Below are 16265 nucleotides of genomic sequence, written 5' to 3'. Positions count from 1 at the left end.
ATAAAGTGCACCTGGAGAAGGGCGGACAAAGGTACTTGCCTAGCGGACAGCGTCCCAATCTACCGGGCGGCGTCGCTGTTGTTGGTTGCGCCGTGTTAGCTGCCCGTTAATGCGTTACGCAGGCCCAGGCACACTGACCCGGTAGTGCCTCAGAGAGCGTTTTGATGAATATGGGACCCCACATGCCCTGTGTGATGACGAATAGCGGCGGACCAGCGCCGACCACGCCTAAAAATTTCCAGCACAAGTCAGCCGGGAGCTGCGAATCGCCTCCTGCGCTCCACTGTGGTTCCTGTTGTATCCGTAGGCCGGCCAGTCACTCTCAGAACGAAGCTTCCTTCTCTTCCGCCTCTCCCTCTGGACCATGAGGCTCTAATCCTCTGCATTCAACTCACACCCGTCCAACATGTTGCGCAACGCCGTCAACACGGCCAAGAAAGCCGTGACTGAGCTCTCTCAGTATCCCAAGCCTGGCGACAAGCTCCATGGCTTCACACTGCTGAGGACGAAGCACGTGCCCGAGCTGGAACTGACTGCTCTTCACCTGCAACACGACAAGACCGGCGCAGACTACCTACACATTGCACGCGACGACAGCAACAATGTCTTCTCCATCGGCTTCAAGACGAATCCCCCCGACGACACGGGTGTGCCCCATATCCTGGAGCACACCACGCTGTGTGGTAGCCAGAGGTGCGTTCCGTGGTCCCCATGCTTTGCATGTCATACTGACCATCCAGATACCCCATCCGCGACCCCTTCTTCAAGATGCTGCCGAGGACGCTGTCCAACTTTATGAACGCCTTCACGGCATCGGACCACACCTTTTACCCGTTTGCGACGACCAACTCCCAGGACTTCAAGAACCTCATGTCGGTATACATGGATGCGACGCTGCACCCTCTGCTCAAGGAGTCCGACTACACCCAGGAGGGATGGCGCATCGGACCGGAGAACCCGCAGGCGGCCAACGGCGAGGAGAGCGACCTGGTCTTCAAGGGCGTCGTGTACAACGAGATGAAGGGCCAAATGTCGGACGCCGGCTACCTCTTCTACATTCGGTTCCAGGACCACATCTTCCCCGACATCAACAACTCTGGCGGTGATCCGCAAAAGATCACCGACCTGACGTACGAGCAGCTGCGCAAGTTTCACGCGGAGCACTACCACCCGAGCAACGCGAAGCTCTTCACGTACGGAGACATGCCCCTGTCGGACCACCTGCAGGAGGTCAACGCCCAGCTCAACGCGTTCGAGAGGATACAAGAGGACAAGACGATTCACCAGCCGATCAACCTGGCTTTTGGGCCTAGAGAAGTCACTGTGGAGGGACCCCTAGATCCCTTGGTGGACCCCGACAGGCAGTACAAGACGTCCGTCTCCTGGATCATGGGAGATTCTTCCGACGTCGTTGAGTCCTTTTCCCTGGCGCTGCTCTCTACTCTGTTGATGGACGGCTACGGATCTCCTTTGTACCGCGGGTTGATCGAGGCCGGTCTCGGGACAGACTTTAGCCCCAACGCCGGCTACGACAGCTCCGCCAAGCTGGGCATCTTCTCCATCGGGTTGACTGGTGTCCAGGAGGCCGACGTGTCCAAGCTCAAGTCTGAGGTCCAGCGTATCCTTCAGGAGGTCCGGCAAAAGGGGTTCGACAGAACAAAGATTGACGGATCCCTTCACCAGCTGGAGCTGGCGCTGAAGCACAAGACGGCCAACTTTGGCATGTCCATGCTCCACAGACTCAAGCCCAAGTGGTTCACGGGTGTCGACCCCTTTGACTCGCTGGCGTGGAACGATACCATCTCGGCCTTTGAGACCGCGCTCGCCAAGGGAGGGTACTTGGAAAGCCTGATTGACAAGTACCTGCTGAACGACAACACTCTGTCCTTCACCATGTCGCCGTCAACCACCTTTAGCGAAGACCTTGCTCGCGAGGAAAAGGAGAGGCTAGCCTCCAAGATCAAGCAGGCATCTCAGGACGCCGGTGGTGACGAGGCGGCCCGCAAGAAGTTTGAGCAGCGCGAGCTGGATCTTCTCGTCGAGCAGGGCAAGTCGAACACGGAAGACCTGAGCTGTCTGCCGACGGTTCACGTCAAGGACATTCCCCGGAGCAAGGAGCCCGTGGTTGTCCGCGACGAGACGGCCGACGGCGTCAAGATCCAGTGGCGCGAGGCCCCGACCAACGGTCTCACCTACTTCAGGGCCATCAACACCTTGGAGAATCTGCCGGATGAGCTGAGAGAGTTGATTCCCCTCTTCTCCGACAGCATCATGCGCCTCGGCACCAAGGACATGTCCATGGAGCAGCTCGAGGACCTGATCAAACTCAAGACGGGAGGCGTGTCTGTGGGATACCACTCGACGCCCTCGCCCACCGACTTCCACCAAGCGAGCGAGGGTTTAATGTTTACGGGCATGGCGCTGGACAGAAACGTCCCCGTCATGTTTGACATTCTGCGCAAGCTCGTGCAAGACACGGATTTCGACAGCCCAGAGGCCGCTCTGCGCATTAGACAGCTCCTTCAGGCGTCTGCCGACGGCGTCGTCAATGATATTGCCTCATCGGGCCACCAGTACGCCCGCGGCTTCGCGGAAGCCGGGCTTACCCGGAGCGCCTGGTTCAGACAGCAGATTGGCGGCCTCTCGCAGGTCAAGCTCGTCACGTCGCTTGCCAATCGTCCCGAAACGGATGGTTTGGTGGACGTCATTGACAAGCTCAAGCAAATCCAGAAAATCGCGCTCGCCGGTGGTAACTTCCGCACCGCTCTCACCTGCGGGGCAGAGAGCACGGGCGCCAACCTCAGCGCCCTGACTAGCTTCATGTCGACTCTTCCCAAGGATCTGCCCCTGCCGTCGACATCCCAGCCCGCGACGCTGCAGAAGAACATCAAGTCCTTCTTCCCGTTGCCGTACCAGGTCTATTACGGTTCGTTGGCGGTACCCACCGTTTCGTACACGTCTGCGGACGGCGCGCCACTGCAGATCCTGGCGCAGCTCCTCACGCACAAGCACCTTCACCACGAGATCCGCGAAAAGGGGGGTGCCTACGGCGGCGGAGCGTACTCGAGGGGATTAGACGGCCTCTTTGGGTTCTACTCGTACCGTGACCCCAACCCGCAAAACACGCTCTCCATCATGCGCAATGCCGGCCAGTGGGCCACGGACAAGGCGTGGGCGGACCGCGACCTCGAGGAGGCCAAGATCTCCGTGTTCCAGGGTGTCGACGCGCCTCAGTCGGTCAACTCGGAGGGCATGGGCCGGTTCCTGTCCGGCATCACGGAGGAGATGAAGCAGACGCGCCGCGAGCAGCTGCTCGACGTGTCCAAGGACCAGGTGCGCGAGGTGGCTCAAAAGTACATTGTCGACGCTCTCGCTAAGGAGGAGGAGAGAGTCGCCTTCTTGGGCGAGAAGCGCCCGTGGGTGGACGGCGCCTGGAAGATTCACGAGATGGACATTGGTTCCGAATAAGCCACGAGGTCCGCCGACTTGTATAGTAACGACCGCAGGAAGGTGTACTTTCCGGTCAAGATCTGTAACCATATCTGTACAGCACCCATGTGTAACATTATACCCACCTCCTGAATAGAAGCCAACTGCATGAGGTCTTTTCTTCTTTTGGGTCTTTGTTCTGCTATACTTTGAGACCGCGTTCAGATACGATACGTCTTCCTGCCACTCTCAATGGCTTGGAGACCACTAGACAACGCAAGATGAAGAAAGATTGAGCCAGGGTATCCTGTTTGCAACTTTGTTGTAGACAGGATAACCGGCCAGAGGCTCGTGCTATCAGACCCGACATCCTCAGCTTTGGATGGTTGGACTAAGGCGCAGAGTACATGCGACGTTGACTTGACGTGCTGGTGAAGGCCGGTGGATGGGTGAGAAGCGGGAGACGGAAGCCAATCAGGTGCGGCCAATTACAAGTCGGCAAATCCAGGCCGGTTGACGTGAACGGGAGATGCTCGGATGGAATGTGGAAAAATAAAGGACAAGAAAAAAGGAATAGAGACAATTGGCTACAGAGAACAATGCCCCGCATACGTCACCCTTAAGACACAGCGCCACTATTGTTTCTCTCTCAAGTGCAACTTTGAATTTCGACTTCGGCACTGCGGCTCGTGGGATGGCTTGGGGACTTGGGAACGCCGAGGAGCATCCCGAGTGGATGTTTGACGGGAGGCAGCCCAGCGACAAACTCGGGATCTGGGGGTTTTCTGGGCAGGGGAGAGCAGTGCCGTGACTATCCGTATGCGCGGTGAGATCTAGAATGTGGTGGTGTATGTGGTGTGGTGTGGTGTGGTGAGAGAGAGAGAGAGAGAGAGGCACATGCTTCTTCTACCTGGACTAACGTTGCCGACTTGGCCGTCTTTCACGTCCTTCGTCTTAAGTGATGCGGCCGTTGGGAGACGGACAGAGTGCCATCGACAGTCAGCGATTTGTGACAGAAGCTAGAGCCATCCCATCCCATCCCATCCATCACGGAGAGTGTACGGGTACCACGCAGAAGCTTCCCAGTTGAGCTGGTTGCTTTTGGACGAGGTCGAGTGGCATGGGAAAAATCAGGCTAATTATGGTAACTGTCCGAGTGGAACATTGCGTTGAGGGAATTTCTCTTTTCCTCTGTCAGGACACAAGCGAGGTATACAGTAGGCGACGGCGGTCTGGATGGGACAGCACAAGTCTCGTTACTTTTGCTAATACGGGTGAGATGTTCCGTCTGTCACGGAACTGCCTTGTTGTCCTTTCAATGTTGGACTTCTGCGATGGAGAACGCGGCGTTTGAAACGGACAGTTAGGGTTGGACATTCTCCATTACAAACCCACAACCACAACCAACTCCGAGGTGTTCAACGCTCCGGGAAACTTGGAAGAAACACCGGGTACCTAGCGAACTAGGTCCGTCAAGTTTGACAGCAGCGTCAAAGGCTAAAAAGCTAGTGAAAAGCTGGGGCAAGGGAAAATGGAACCGGAGGGGCGCGGGCGAGGATGACAGCGAGACCAGTGCTTCTGGAAGACTGGGACTGCCAAATTGGAACTGGAGCTGGGAAGAACGCGTAAAGTTGCGGTCTGGGAAGTTTACCGATGGGTCAGCGCGATCGTGATGGGCAATAGAGGGGCATTGTACACTCCATAGCACACGCACCTACACGGTACACGGTACGAGCACGCGAGGAGTGGTGGCTGGATGCAAGTTTGGAAGTTGCAACGCGGTCCTGCATGAGATTGACGGGGAGAGAAGAAGATTAGAGACGGTCAAACAGGCACTGGGCCATTTGGCACATGGGATATGGAACTTGGGAGAGCAGCTGGTTGGTGGTGGGCTGCGGTGAATCGTGATGCATGGCAGATGGAGCTGCAAGCAAGCAAAGACGGCAAGCAAGCAGCAGCTGTAGGTCTAGAAAGTATCAGGCCCTGCGACTGGACGATTCGTAATGGTGGGTGAATTTCCCAGCCATAGCCAACCCTCCAAGTTGAGGCCTTCCACATCCACACCCGCTGGGGAGGGATCCATTGACTTTGTACTTTGTAGTTTCCCCCGATGGAGGCACTGCAGAGCGATGGGCTTGCCCTTCACAGAGAGAGAGAGAGAGAGAGACAGAGACATCCACTGCGGTACCCTCGTTCTGCATGTTCCGGTGTCTGGGCTGCAGGGGTGACAGACCGATGTACTCCATACATGACCTCACGCTGAAGAATGGGCAAACAGAGGCTGGAAACAAAGTATCCAGACTCTGGAGGGCCGGAGCTTCAAAAGTGGACAGCATCTGTACCGTACCGGGCCTCTCCTGCTGATTCCTCTCCCCTGGACAGTTGGACTCGGGTGGGCCGGGCACAACTCGGAACCAGAGCCTCTGCTTCGTACTGCGGTGCTTGAAAGTTGAGACTTGACTTTGTCGGACCGTTGTTTGTTGGGTACGGAGTACGGAGTAGAGGCTTGAGATTCCATGCCAGCTTCAGGCTTCAGGCGATATTGAAACTGGGTACAACGGGTACTTGGCGGGCGAGCATCATTATTATGGAGACGGCTTGAACCTTGCCGCGAGGTACCTTGCCTTACATCAGCACATCAGCACTTGAACTTTTCAGACCGCATGGCTGTGTGAGTGCACTGATGAAGCCGGGTAGGGAAAATTTTTGAAAATTTGTGGGCAGCATGGCAGGTTGTGGTTGTGTGTGGCCGAACCTCGCACCCCCGGGGTCCACTATTAAGGTACCAAAAAGAACCTGGAAGACAGACGAAACCTGAACCCTCCTCCGGGACCTCCACGCCGTCGCAATAAAAAACAAGTCCCCCCCCCCCCGCCACACACTTACCTCACGGAACACCAACTCAAAGGTTCATCGTCAACCCGCAACACGCAACAGCTCCCGCTACTCGCAACATTGCAATTGTTATTCAGATACAGCTGCCTGGACCTTTTGGTTTCGACCCTTTCGTCCGGTATCCTTTGCCTCTTGGTAAGTCAACTCCCGACTGTTTTAAACGGAACCACACGCTGGTGGCGCATCCTCCTGAGCAATCACATGGCATCGTCATCGCCAGCTTTTGCACCGCCAGCTTTTTTGTAACCTACACGCATTTGGCCCAAACCACCACGAAAAAATAAAATCGCTCTCACAACAAACCACTTGTTTCCTTTTCCCCCTTTCAGCATCACAACCACAACGCCCGCATATCGCATAAACCGCTCATACAAGGAATCCTGTGCTAACCCATTGTCTCTACTTTGGTAGATCTTGATAAAGATCGATCCCCCCCCCTTTCACCGCCAGACTTAGCCTTTGGTCAACTCAAAGGCACCACAGCCCAACACGGCTTCCCTGGCCGTGAGCTTCGTCAGTGACCAAGATTTCAGCGTACGAAAGACTCGACACATTGTCAACGCCATCCCCCCTCCACCGCCTGCAGTCGTCTAAGCAGAAGCTCGAGTTCCTTCTTCTCGACGGTTTGCTTCACCAAACGCCCCCGTCCAACCCCACCCCCAACCAGCTGCCGCATAAGACGGGCTCTGCAGCTCTTCCTCTCGCCGAGGGGGAGTCGAGAAGACCTCGTCAGATCACTGAGGGATCTGTCTGCTACCGCTTTCGACCACCCTAGAACTCTCGTGTTGTTCTAGCTTTTTTCCATCCATCAACCCACTAGGGACAGACAGCATCAAGACAACTTGCTTCTGCCCACGCGTCGAAACACCAGACCGACCACCAACCCACAAATCTCCATCTCTTCAAACCACCACCCCGTCAACCGCTTGGATATGGTTATGGCAACAGCCGCGATCGAGCACTTTGCACCAGCTACTATCAATTATGCTAGTACCTACCATCAACCGATCCTCAAAACATCGCACTTTGCCAATCACCACGTCAAACATGGCGTGATCAACCCCAAGCAGCTGATTGGCGATGCTCTCCGCCAGCGTGTCGAGAGCATCGACCATGAGATTTGTGAACCAGGCGACGAAGACACCTTCTTCGTCGGTGATCTCGGCGAGGTCTACCGCCAGCACATGCGCTGGAAGCTCAACCTGCCGCGCGTCAAGCCCTTTTATGGTGAGTTTCCCAAGACACGACACCTTATAACTCCTCACTAACATGCCCAGCCGTCAAGTGCAACCCGGACCCCAAGGTCCTGCAGCTCCTCGCTGCCCTCGGCACCGGCTTCGACTGCGCCTCCAAGACGGAGATTGATCAGGTCCTCGACATGGGCACCGCCCCCGAGCGCATCATCTACGCCCAGCCCTGCAAGACCAACTCGTACGTCCGCCACGTCAAGGCCATGGGCGTCAAGCAAATGACCTTCGACAACGCCGACGAGCTCCGCAAGATCGCCAAGCTCTTCCCCGAGGCCGAGCTGTACCTCCGCATCATGACCGACGACGAGTCGAGCCTGTGCCGCCTGAGCATGAAGTTCGGCGCCGCAAAGGAGGCCACCAACGAGCTCCTCGGCGTCGCAAAGGACCTCGGCCTCAACGTCGTCGGCGTCAGCTTCCACGTCGGCTCGGGCGCCTCCGACCCCATGGCCTTTTACAAGGCCGTCTACGACGCCTACGAGGTCTTTGAGCAGGCCCGCGCCTACGGCTTCGAGATGAAGACGCTCGACATCGGCGGCGGCTTCTGCGGCGACACCTTTGAGGACATGGCCGCCGTCCTCCGCGGCGCCCTCGACGAGTACTTCCCCGCCAGCAGCAACGTCAACATCATTGCCGAGCCGGGCCGCTACTACGTCTCGGCCGCCTTCACCATTGCCTGCAACATCATTGCCCGCCGCACCGTCGACGACCCCAACCTCGGCGAGAAGCGCTACATGGTCTACGTCAACGACGGCCTGTACGGCAACTTCTCCAGCATCATGTTTGACCACCAGCACCCCGTCGCCAAGGTCCTCCGCACCGGGTCCCTCACCATGTACGACACCAGCGCCGCCAACGCCTGCCCGGACGGCGAGGGTATCCGCTACTCCGTCTGGGGCCCCACCTGCGACGGCATCGACCGCATCACCGAGACCATCTCGTTCGAGCACGAGCTCGACGTCGGCGACTGGCTCTACTTTGAGGACATGGGCGCCTACACAAAGTGCTCCGCCACCAAGTTCAACGGCTTCCCCGACTCGCACGACGTTCTGTACGTCTGCAGCGAGCCTGGCGCCAAAGCCCTGCTCAACATGTGAGCCTTGTGTGGTGCATCTTTAAGACTTTGTCGTCTACTTCATTTTGGAATTTCGAGACTGGGACGTTTGGAAAAGGGGTTAAGAAAAAGGAAACAAAAAAAATGAATAGACTTGGAGGGAGAAAAAGAACTCCGGCCCAACAGCACGCATTGTAGAAATGTAGTCATTCACTTCAGAGGTTGCCGTCAGAGGTAGTCCTCGTCTTCAGCTTGATCGAAAACATGATTGGAAATAATACAGTATTCAAGGGCCAAATCCACTGCAAGCTATCCGTCACTGTGCCATGTGTGTAACCCGTATATATGTTATCCGAGTTGAGGAACATCGTCGTGACCGGCAACACAATCCGAAACCCCCTGACTCGTTCCGCCACTCACGCAGGTAGCACTCGTGTAGCGGCATGCAACCTCGACGTCCAGGACGAAGGATCGAGAGGGGGGGGGTTCACTTTCATGCAAGGTACGGAAACACCACTGCCACTCGTGCTCGCACCTCAGCCGCAGGCTGCAGCAGTGATGGGTTCTACATATGCATGAATGGGAAGAAAGAGGCGCGACCCCCAAATGTCTTGACCACACGTCACATTCTACACCCTCATCAATCAGACAATCTTGGATCAATCTTTTTCTTCTTCTTTTCTCATTACTGCTTTTAACTTAATCATATGTCCGTCGCCGGCTGAACCTCCCCCCTTCCCATCCCCCTTTCTTACTCGGTGGCCAGCACACGCTACGCAACGAATCCGCATCAAAAAAAGGGGGCATGCATGCATCACCACCACCATCGACCACCATCGTTGCCCGCCCCTTTTCTCTCCGCCTTTGCTTACGTCGTCGTATCTGTGATTGAGCCATTGATAAGTGCCATGGAAACTCCCCAAAAGGCTCCTCTTGCTCTCTCTCTGTCTCTCTGTCTAGGCTGCGCCATTAAATGCCCCCCCCCCCAAAAAAAAAAAAAAAGTCGTGGGACGCTTTCAAGAGTTAGGTTTTTTGTTGTTTTGCAATCATGCATTCCGTCTGCTTCCCCCCCCTTTCGTGATTCCCTTTTTTCCGGCCTCCAGGCCAAATTCGTTACGTTAAGATATGATCCTCTAAACCCCCCGCCAACCTATCCATCATGAACCCTTGTGCTTCATCCGACTTCATGCTGATCCCGTCATCTAAATTCACCCCCCTTTGGCCGAGAGTAGTCATCTGTACGTTTGTATGCGTGGTCCGCTGGCGTTTCTCTTCTATAAGTTTATGCGGCCGCTTCAGGATGGATGATGCTCCGCGCCGTGGCTTCGTCATAACCAATGACATTTGTCAGGTATGCCATCCTAGACCTAGTCAGTACGTCGTCTCATCCCGCAGCTTCTGGAAACTCACTTGTCATTGTCGACCTCGGTCCATTTGAGGTCCTCAAATCTCTGCTGGCAGTCCATCCACGCCATTGCCCGCGCCTTGGGCTGAATCTTCTTGACCGTAAACTTAAACCTGCCCGTGACGGGTCGATGATCGGAGACGCGCACTTCGTGTCGTTTGTAATCCACCTGCTTGATCCTGCCGCCGCCGCGGTAGAGCAGCCGGTCGCACCACGCCGGCGAGCGCTTCTTCTCGCTCGTGTCGTAGTTATCCGTGCCAACGTCGTACTTGTACGTCGGCGCAAAGGTGATGGGCATTTCTTCAAACGCACGCAGCTTAAAGGCAGGGTTGCGCCGTCTGGCCACCAAAAGTTGGTCTCGCTCGAGAAGCTTGGCGAGATTGTTCTGCTTCACTGCGATGACGACCGTGTCGCGCGACATGGTGTCGATGCGGTAGTTCAGGTCGCCGTTGAGCAGACACAGCTCGTGGTCCAAGATCATGGTGCCGTCTCCGCCGCCGACATAGCTATCGAGGCGAGCGCTAGGGTCTCGCTCCGGCGGTAGGATTTGTGCTTCGAGAATCGCGGCAATGTCGTTGTGGCGACTGTTGGCCTGCGACTGACCCGCTGCCAAGTGACAGTTAATGAAGCACATTGACGTGTCGTCCACCATAAACCGCACCACGATTGCGCCCTTGTTGCCGTGAAGGCCTCCCATGCCTCGCTTAACTTCTGCTGCACTCAGATTCTGGATCCGATCTCTAAGCGTCGACTTGACAAAAATGCAAGTGAACAACCCAACCAGCGTGGCAGTGTGGAGCAGGTGATACAGACAGTCCGGGGGCATGTAGTCGTCGAGGCTCTTGAGGAGGAAGTCTCTCCAGTCGCGATACTGATGGCTCATGCGCTCCTGGTCCGAGCCCTCCTTCTTCTTCACCTTGAGGAAGCGTTCTCCTATTGTTAGCTTGGTTTTCAGTGGGGAAACGGGAAACTTACTAGCTGTCGCCGTCTTATCTTCCAAGTCCACCAGCTCCTGGAAACCAAAGATCAAAATGTCTGGCGAACTGTTGGACGTGAGCAGGCTCTTGATGAACTCGGCATCTTCTTGTGCGTATCGCAGACTGTGAGGCGTTGAAGCACCCGCGTTCCACGTCATGCACAGCACCTTGAGATCTTGGAACTCGCAGTACTGCGTGTCCATGGCCTTCATCTCCGCCTCGTGCCAGTCATCCTGCAGCAGGCCGTCCCAAACGCGGACCATATTGTCGGCGCCAAGAGAGATGACCTGGTGGCGATCCAGCCTGTAACAACTCGATACGTCCGAGACGAGCTTCACGACGGGGTTCTTTTCGTGAGCCTGCCAATCCTTCTTCTGTGCCCATGGCGTGGGCTCCATGTCATAGACACCAATCTTGCCAGTATTGAAGCCTGCCCAGAGGTGATCGCCAACACCCGCGAGGGAGTTGATCTTCCACGAACTCAAGTTGACAAGGCCCAGACATGAAAAGTCCTGGGTGTTGTAAATGGACACCTTGCCATCGGCGTGACCGAAGAAGACTTTGTTCGGTTGTGACCGCACTTGGGTTCCCGAAGTCACCTCGCCCGCCGTGTCCTGAGCCAGAGCGCGGACCAGCACTTGGAATTGGGTTTGTCCGTCTGACGATGGGGCAAAGACACGGATCTCTTTGCCCGTCGCGTGCCATAGCTCGTCCCCAACAACCATGGAGAACGAATGGCCCTTGGGCAGACGGAAGGCTTGATGGGCGTTGTTGGTCAGATCTGGCGTCCCAGTCTCTTCGTCCGGGGCCCAGACGAGTAAGCCGCCATTCTCATCCAACGACCACATCTCGTTGAAGTGGCGGTAAATCTTGACAACCTCGTGACGGCTGTGAGCTCCTGGCTTGTTCGCAACCACGCTTTGCGTCGCAATGTCAGCTTCCATCAGCTCGCCAAAGTTGTTTCCAATCCACAGTCTCTTTCCTTCCTCGTCCACATTCAAGCCGGGCTTAAAGGCCACAGCCGTGGCCTTGATACCTTCGCCGTGGGCAAAACTCATCAACAACTCGCCATCCCGCAGGTTCCACACTCGTGTCAGATGGCCAGTCGTGCAGATGAGATCGCCGCACACGTCGAACGTCCGCGGGTCGTATTTGGTCTGGATTTCGTGCATGCCATGTTTTATGTAGGGCGGTCGTCGGTTGACGTTTGCGGGGTCCGGGAAGTTTGGTATGTTGCCGTTGATCTCGACCTTTGACGTGTTGCTGGAGGGAATCAGAGACACAGTCGGCTCGGGCGGTGGTGGTGGTTGCGCAGGCTGTACGTGGACGGGCTGAACGGGCTGAACGTGCTGAACGTGCTGGACAGGCTGAGGTGGTTGAGGAGGCGGCGGACGCGGTGACGTTCGGTCCGTCACCGTATTCGCGCGCCCCGGTAGTCGTGATGGGGGCGGAAGATGCGTTGTTGTCGGGGTCGAGACGATCCGCTTGGGCGGTGGCTGGAAGTCGACGGAATGGCTGACGGAGTGGCTGACGACATGGGTGTTGACGCCTGCCCTCGGAGGCCGCGGAGGCGGTTTCATCGTCACGGGCGGCCGCGGAGGGGGCTCCGCAACGGTCTGCGGCCTCGCGGGAAGAGCGGGTACACTGGGCCGGTCACCCGTAATCTGCGGCGTGATCTGACCCTTGATGAACCCATTCGTATCCTGCTCCCTCTGGTTCCTCTTCGTCATGATCGAATGATGAACGGGAGGCGGTGCGAATCCGACATCTAGGGGTCTACCTCTCTGGGGTGGTGGTGGTTCCGTCTGCGTTGCGAGCGCCTTTGGCCTGGTGGGGAGTGTTGGAGGGGCCGGTTCGTGAACACTGTCGGGGCTCCCAGGCGGGCTACTAAAGGGAGACGTCTCTTCCCTGAGCTTGCCCCTGATATCAACAGCCCCAATTTGATGGTCTGCGTAGTAGGGAGCCTTTGGCTGGTCTCGCATCGACGGCTTTTCGGCACGGTTGATGGGCGGGGGCACGGCGGGCTTGTTGTCCCGTCGTATCTCGCCAGATCGTCTTGGGGGTGGTGGTGAAGGCGGCTGTGAAGCAGACAGTCTCGGTGAACGTCGCGGATCGAGCGAAGGGGTGTGCGGCCGACTTGGGATCTTGAAGGCTCGCGAAGTGGTTGGCGTAGTGGGGGTGGAAGAGCCGGAGTCGGCAGCGTTTAGGAAGGCCGGCGCCTCGGCGATGGAGAACCTCGAGATTGAGTTCTTGGGCGGTGACTGGGGCGGTTCTACCAGGACCGAAGGAGCTTTCACCGGCTCGGGTTTCAAGGTAGGAGGAACACCCAGGGAGCGGCCGGGGGAGCGAGGTACGGGCTCGTGCAGAGGAGGCGGGAGTGACGGTGCCGAGATGCTCGCGCGCTCACGGGGTCTCGGAGGGATCGGGAGGCTTTCGGAGGAGGCTTTCGCATCTCGAAGGAACTCTGGCTTCGGGGCCGGAGAGATTGTTCGGGGCGGGGAGGGACCAGGCGCGGCGGCAGATTCGCCATTCTTGTTCATGTTCTCGAACTTCGCCCTCAGCGACGAGACGGGTTTCTGGGGGTCTGGTCAGCGTGGCAGCATGGCGGGGGGACGCGGGCAGCGTACAAGTGATGAGCCATCAGGCCCATTCTGAGCGGGAGGAGCCATGGTTGTAGCAGAAACGACAGCGGGAGCCCAGGGTGCCGATACCCATTACACCCACGCCTACAAGTGTATCCTCATGAGCCCTTCAGCGGCGTGTGGTCTGTCGGCGGCTTAGCCAAGCAGAATGTATTGGTGGTTATGGATTGACGAGGTCGTCGAGTGTCGCAAGAATGCGTAAGCGGGCGTGAGAGCGAGAGTTTGTTGCGCGCCTGTGGTCGGAGAGATTCTGACAAGTGGGATGGACGGCCGTGCAAGAGGGCTGAGGAGCATAATGATGCTGGGCGGATGTTTCGAAGCTAGTGAGATGCGAATGGGAGCATGGCCAGGTTAAGGCAGCGGTCGTCACGATGGGCGCGTTGGAGGTGAGAGGGAAAGTTGAGCTTCGGGTGTTTTTCTGGAGCGGTGGTGGCAGTAAGGTACGGGAAGTTGTGATTGACAACGAAGTGGCATTGCAATGGCCCCTTGGAGCAATAAGATTCCCAGCCGTAGCCCGTACGGAGTAAGGTACTGCGTCGCCGTTTTGCTGGGACGGCAGTGTGTGGATGGTGTACCTGATTCGCCGGTACCTGGGTTGGCTGCCAGTCTGGGGGGTGAATGGAAGTACCGTTCTCCGAGATGAGGCAGGGCAGGTGGGCAGGCACGGCAGGGAAGGGGAGGGGAGGGAAAAGGGAAACGTATGCTAGGCACGTAGGCCGCAGTAGTGCTTTGCGGCGCCGTGCACACAGCACCTGAACAGAACAAGCGTGAGATGAGGGTGAAGTGGTGGGTGGTAACCGACACTGACAGACTCCAACCCAAGTCACTTCACCAAAGAGTGCCAAGGTACTCCGTAGACAGAGGGGGAGGGGGTAGCGGTACGTGGTGGGATGTACGTAAGGTTTGAGGGGACTCGCCATCCAAACACTGCTGTCAATTACGACTTGCGCTGCGACGTGCCGTCGTGCCTGTCCCGCCGCAGCATTATGGCCCGTCTGGGTTTAGCAGTCCCCGTAATGACATATGACCCTGCCAAGACCCAAGTAAGTGTCTCCATCTCTGCCAGCCTCACCAGTTGGGCCCAGGGTTGAGAGCCCAAGAGGAGACTCAAAAAGTGAAGATACGGATTACGGAGGCCCTCAGCCACAAGTGGAGGAAAGGCACTTTGTCGCATGTACCTCGCGGCTGGGGATACAAGGGCCGCCGCCGTTGGCCTTGGTTCCTGAGGAACTTCAAGGTTGGACACTAGTCGTTCCGTAATTAGGCGAATCCACAGCCTGATCTGCCGCTGGACACCCCCTGTGAAATACGTCCCTCGCAGGCGTGGCAGGCACGCACAGCACGGCGGTCGTTGAGTCCGGCGCACCTGTCCCGTGCTGGGGTCTGGGACTACGTACCTGCTTACCTCAGCTTGAAGCCGTGAGCCGACGAAGCTAGTACCTTGGGTTGAAGGATCTCTGCTGTCCCTCGACCTTGGACTACAGAATGTAGATGGGAAAGTTTCAACCATAACCACAGGATCCACGGCACGGCCTAGGTCTCTATCATCTTTTCTGTCGCATTCCCAGCATTGCCATATCATTAACTCGGTCCAAGATATTCTGTCGAGTGTCTCTGTCTGGTCAGTGTCAGCGACCGTCGCTAACCTCTTTCATCTTTCGGGGTCCACAGCTCGCGTGCACGGTGCAGAAGGCCAAGCAAATCGGGGATTCTCAAGCTCCATCATCAGACCATCCCACTTTCTACAGTGCGTCCTCATTGCTCAGTGGCAGCTTGCGCTCCGATCGACCGGGTTCACATCGTCCTTGAGCCAGCTACCTTACCATACCCGACAGGGCTACTTTTTTTTCCCTTTCTTTCCTTTGAAGTCTTGTTCAGACCAAACAACACAACTCTCGACTGCTACAAACCCATCTGTCCAAATCCACAAACCCTCACATCCCACCGCAAACATGAACACTGTAAGTTCCTCCTCGGCCGTCGCACATGGTTTCAAGTTCTTGGCTGACATCAAGCCTAATCCTAGGTCAAATCATTCTGGTAGGCTTGACTCGTCGTCTCTCGTTCGCAAACCGCCCTCGTCGTCGATCAACACCACTGACACCCTTTCGTCTCGCAGGCTTGGATGGGGCTCTCTCTGCGCAGGTACGTCGTCACCTGAGCTTTTTGACTCTTGTCCAGAACCGCAGCTAACGTGTCGCGGTGACAGCCGGCGGAGCTGCCTACTACTTTGCCAAGCAGAGCATCAACGCCGATCGTGCAGCCCGCTTCGAGGAGCAGCGCCAGAAGAAGATGATGGTCCAGTCTCTTGAGTACGGCGACAACGTTCCCTCCCAGCCCGGCTCCGCGTCCGCCATGGCCGGAGCTGCGCGCACCGACACCGCCGGCTCCCCCAGCCAGGAGTCCAGCTCCGATCCAGCACCGACCCGCCACGCCCCGGCGACCGAAGCGCAGAGAGTGACGGAGAAGAGCAAATACGAAAGTAGTACGCCGTTCAGGAGTACAAAGGGAGATCGATTCTCATAGGCACAGGAACGAGGCGGTGGATGGACCTCGACCGGTCCCGAGCTCGTGTAGTATAATTGTTTGCTCGGCTGGTTTTGGCTGTACATTGTA

General features: G+C 56.9%; 4 protein-coding genes across 4 annotated transcripts; 3 read left to right on the top strand and 1 right to left on the bottom strand.

The window, feature by feature from the left end:
• Positions 1 to 406: 406 nt before the first annotated feature.
• Positions 407 to 3468, top strand: BDP55DRAFT_726769 (peptidase M16C associated; the record flags this gene model as incomplete). The annotated part of the gene is made up of 2 exons (XM_060579190.1): positions 407 to 693; positions 741 to 3468. The coding sequence occupies 2 exons, from the start codon at positions 407 to 409 to the stop codon at positions 3466 to 3468; spliced, it is 3015 nt and encodes a 1004-aa protein (XP_060431553.1).
• A 3788-nt stretch (positions 3469 to 7256) lies between these two features.
• Positions 7257 to 8668, top strand: BDP55DRAFT_629996 (ornithine decarboxylase; the record flags this gene model as incomplete). Its single annotated transcript, XM_060572100.1, has 2 exons — positions 7257 to 7551; positions 7602 to 8668. 2 exons carry the CDS (start codon positions 7257 to 7259, stop codon positions 8666 to 8668), a joined length of 1362 nt encoding a protein of 453 aa, XP_060431552.1.
• A 1179-nt stretch (positions 8669 to 9847) lies between these two features.
• On the bottom strand, positions 9848 to 13822 carry BDP55DRAFT_70943 (endonuclease/Exonuclease/phosphatase). Its single transcript, XM_060578129.1, has 4 exons — positions 13635 to 13822; positions 11006 to 13583; positions 10036 to 10960; positions 9848 to 9986 (listed from the first exon to the last, which is right to left on the bottom strand). The coding sequence occupies exons 1-4, from the start codon at positions 13674 to 13676 to the stop codon at positions 9908 to 9910; spliced, it is 3624 nt and encodes a 1207-aa protein (XP_060431551.1). The 5' UTR covers positions 13677 to 13822; the 3' UTR covers positions 9848 to 9907.
• Positions 13823 to 15477: 1655 nt separating this feature from the next.
• BDP55DRAFT_657899 (uncharacterized protein) lies at positions 15478 to 16237 on the top strand. The gene is given in 5 exon segments (XM_060574438.1): positions 15478 to 15610; positions 15676 to 15689; positions 15769 to 15794; positions 15859 to 16202; positions 16215 to 16237. The coding sequence occupies 4 exon segments, from the start codon at positions 15602 to 15604 to the stop codon at positions 16173 to 16175; spliced, it is 366 nt and encodes a 121-aa protein (XP_060431550.1). The 5' UTR covers positions 15478 to 15601; the 3' UTR covers positions 16176 to 16202; positions 16215 to 16237.
• Positions 16238 to 16265: the final 28 nt, after the last annotated feature.

Source organism: Colletotrichum godetiae, assembly GCF_030913485.1.
Source record: "Colletotrichum godetiae strain CBS 193.32 chromosome Unknown BDP55scaffold_13, whole genome shotgun sequence".
Classification (NCBI taxonomy): domain Eukaryota; kingdom Fungi; phylum Ascomycota; class Sordariomycetes; order Glomerellales; family Glomerellaceae; genus Colletotrichum; species Colletotrichum godetiae.
Note: the sequence above shows the minus strand (reverse complement) of the source record. Positions and strands in the feature narration are given on the sequence as shown.

What these genes read in the sequence shown, in the direction of transcription:
- BDP55DRAFT_70943 (XM_060578129.1), bottom strand. Translation starts at nt 13,676, where the DNA reads ATGGCTCCTCCCGCTCAGAATGGGCCTGATGGCTCATCACTT. An exon ending in GGCCTGATGGCTCATCACTT is followed by an intron (nt 13,584 to 13,634) that starts GTACGCTGCCCG and finishes CCAGACCCCCAG; the next exon opens with AAACCCGTCTCGTCGCTGAG. An exon ending in AGATAAGACGGCGACAGCTA is followed by an intron (nt 10,961 to 11,005) that starts GTAAGTTTCCCG and finishes TAACAATAGGAG; the next exon opens with AACGCTTCCTCAAGGTGAAG.
- BDP55DRAFT_657899 (XM_060574438.1), top strand. An exon ending in ATGGGGCTCTCTCTGCGCAG is followed by an intron (nt 15,795 to 15,858) that starts GTACGTCGTCAC and finishes TCGCGGTGACAG; the next exon opens with CCGGCGGAGCTGCCTACTAC.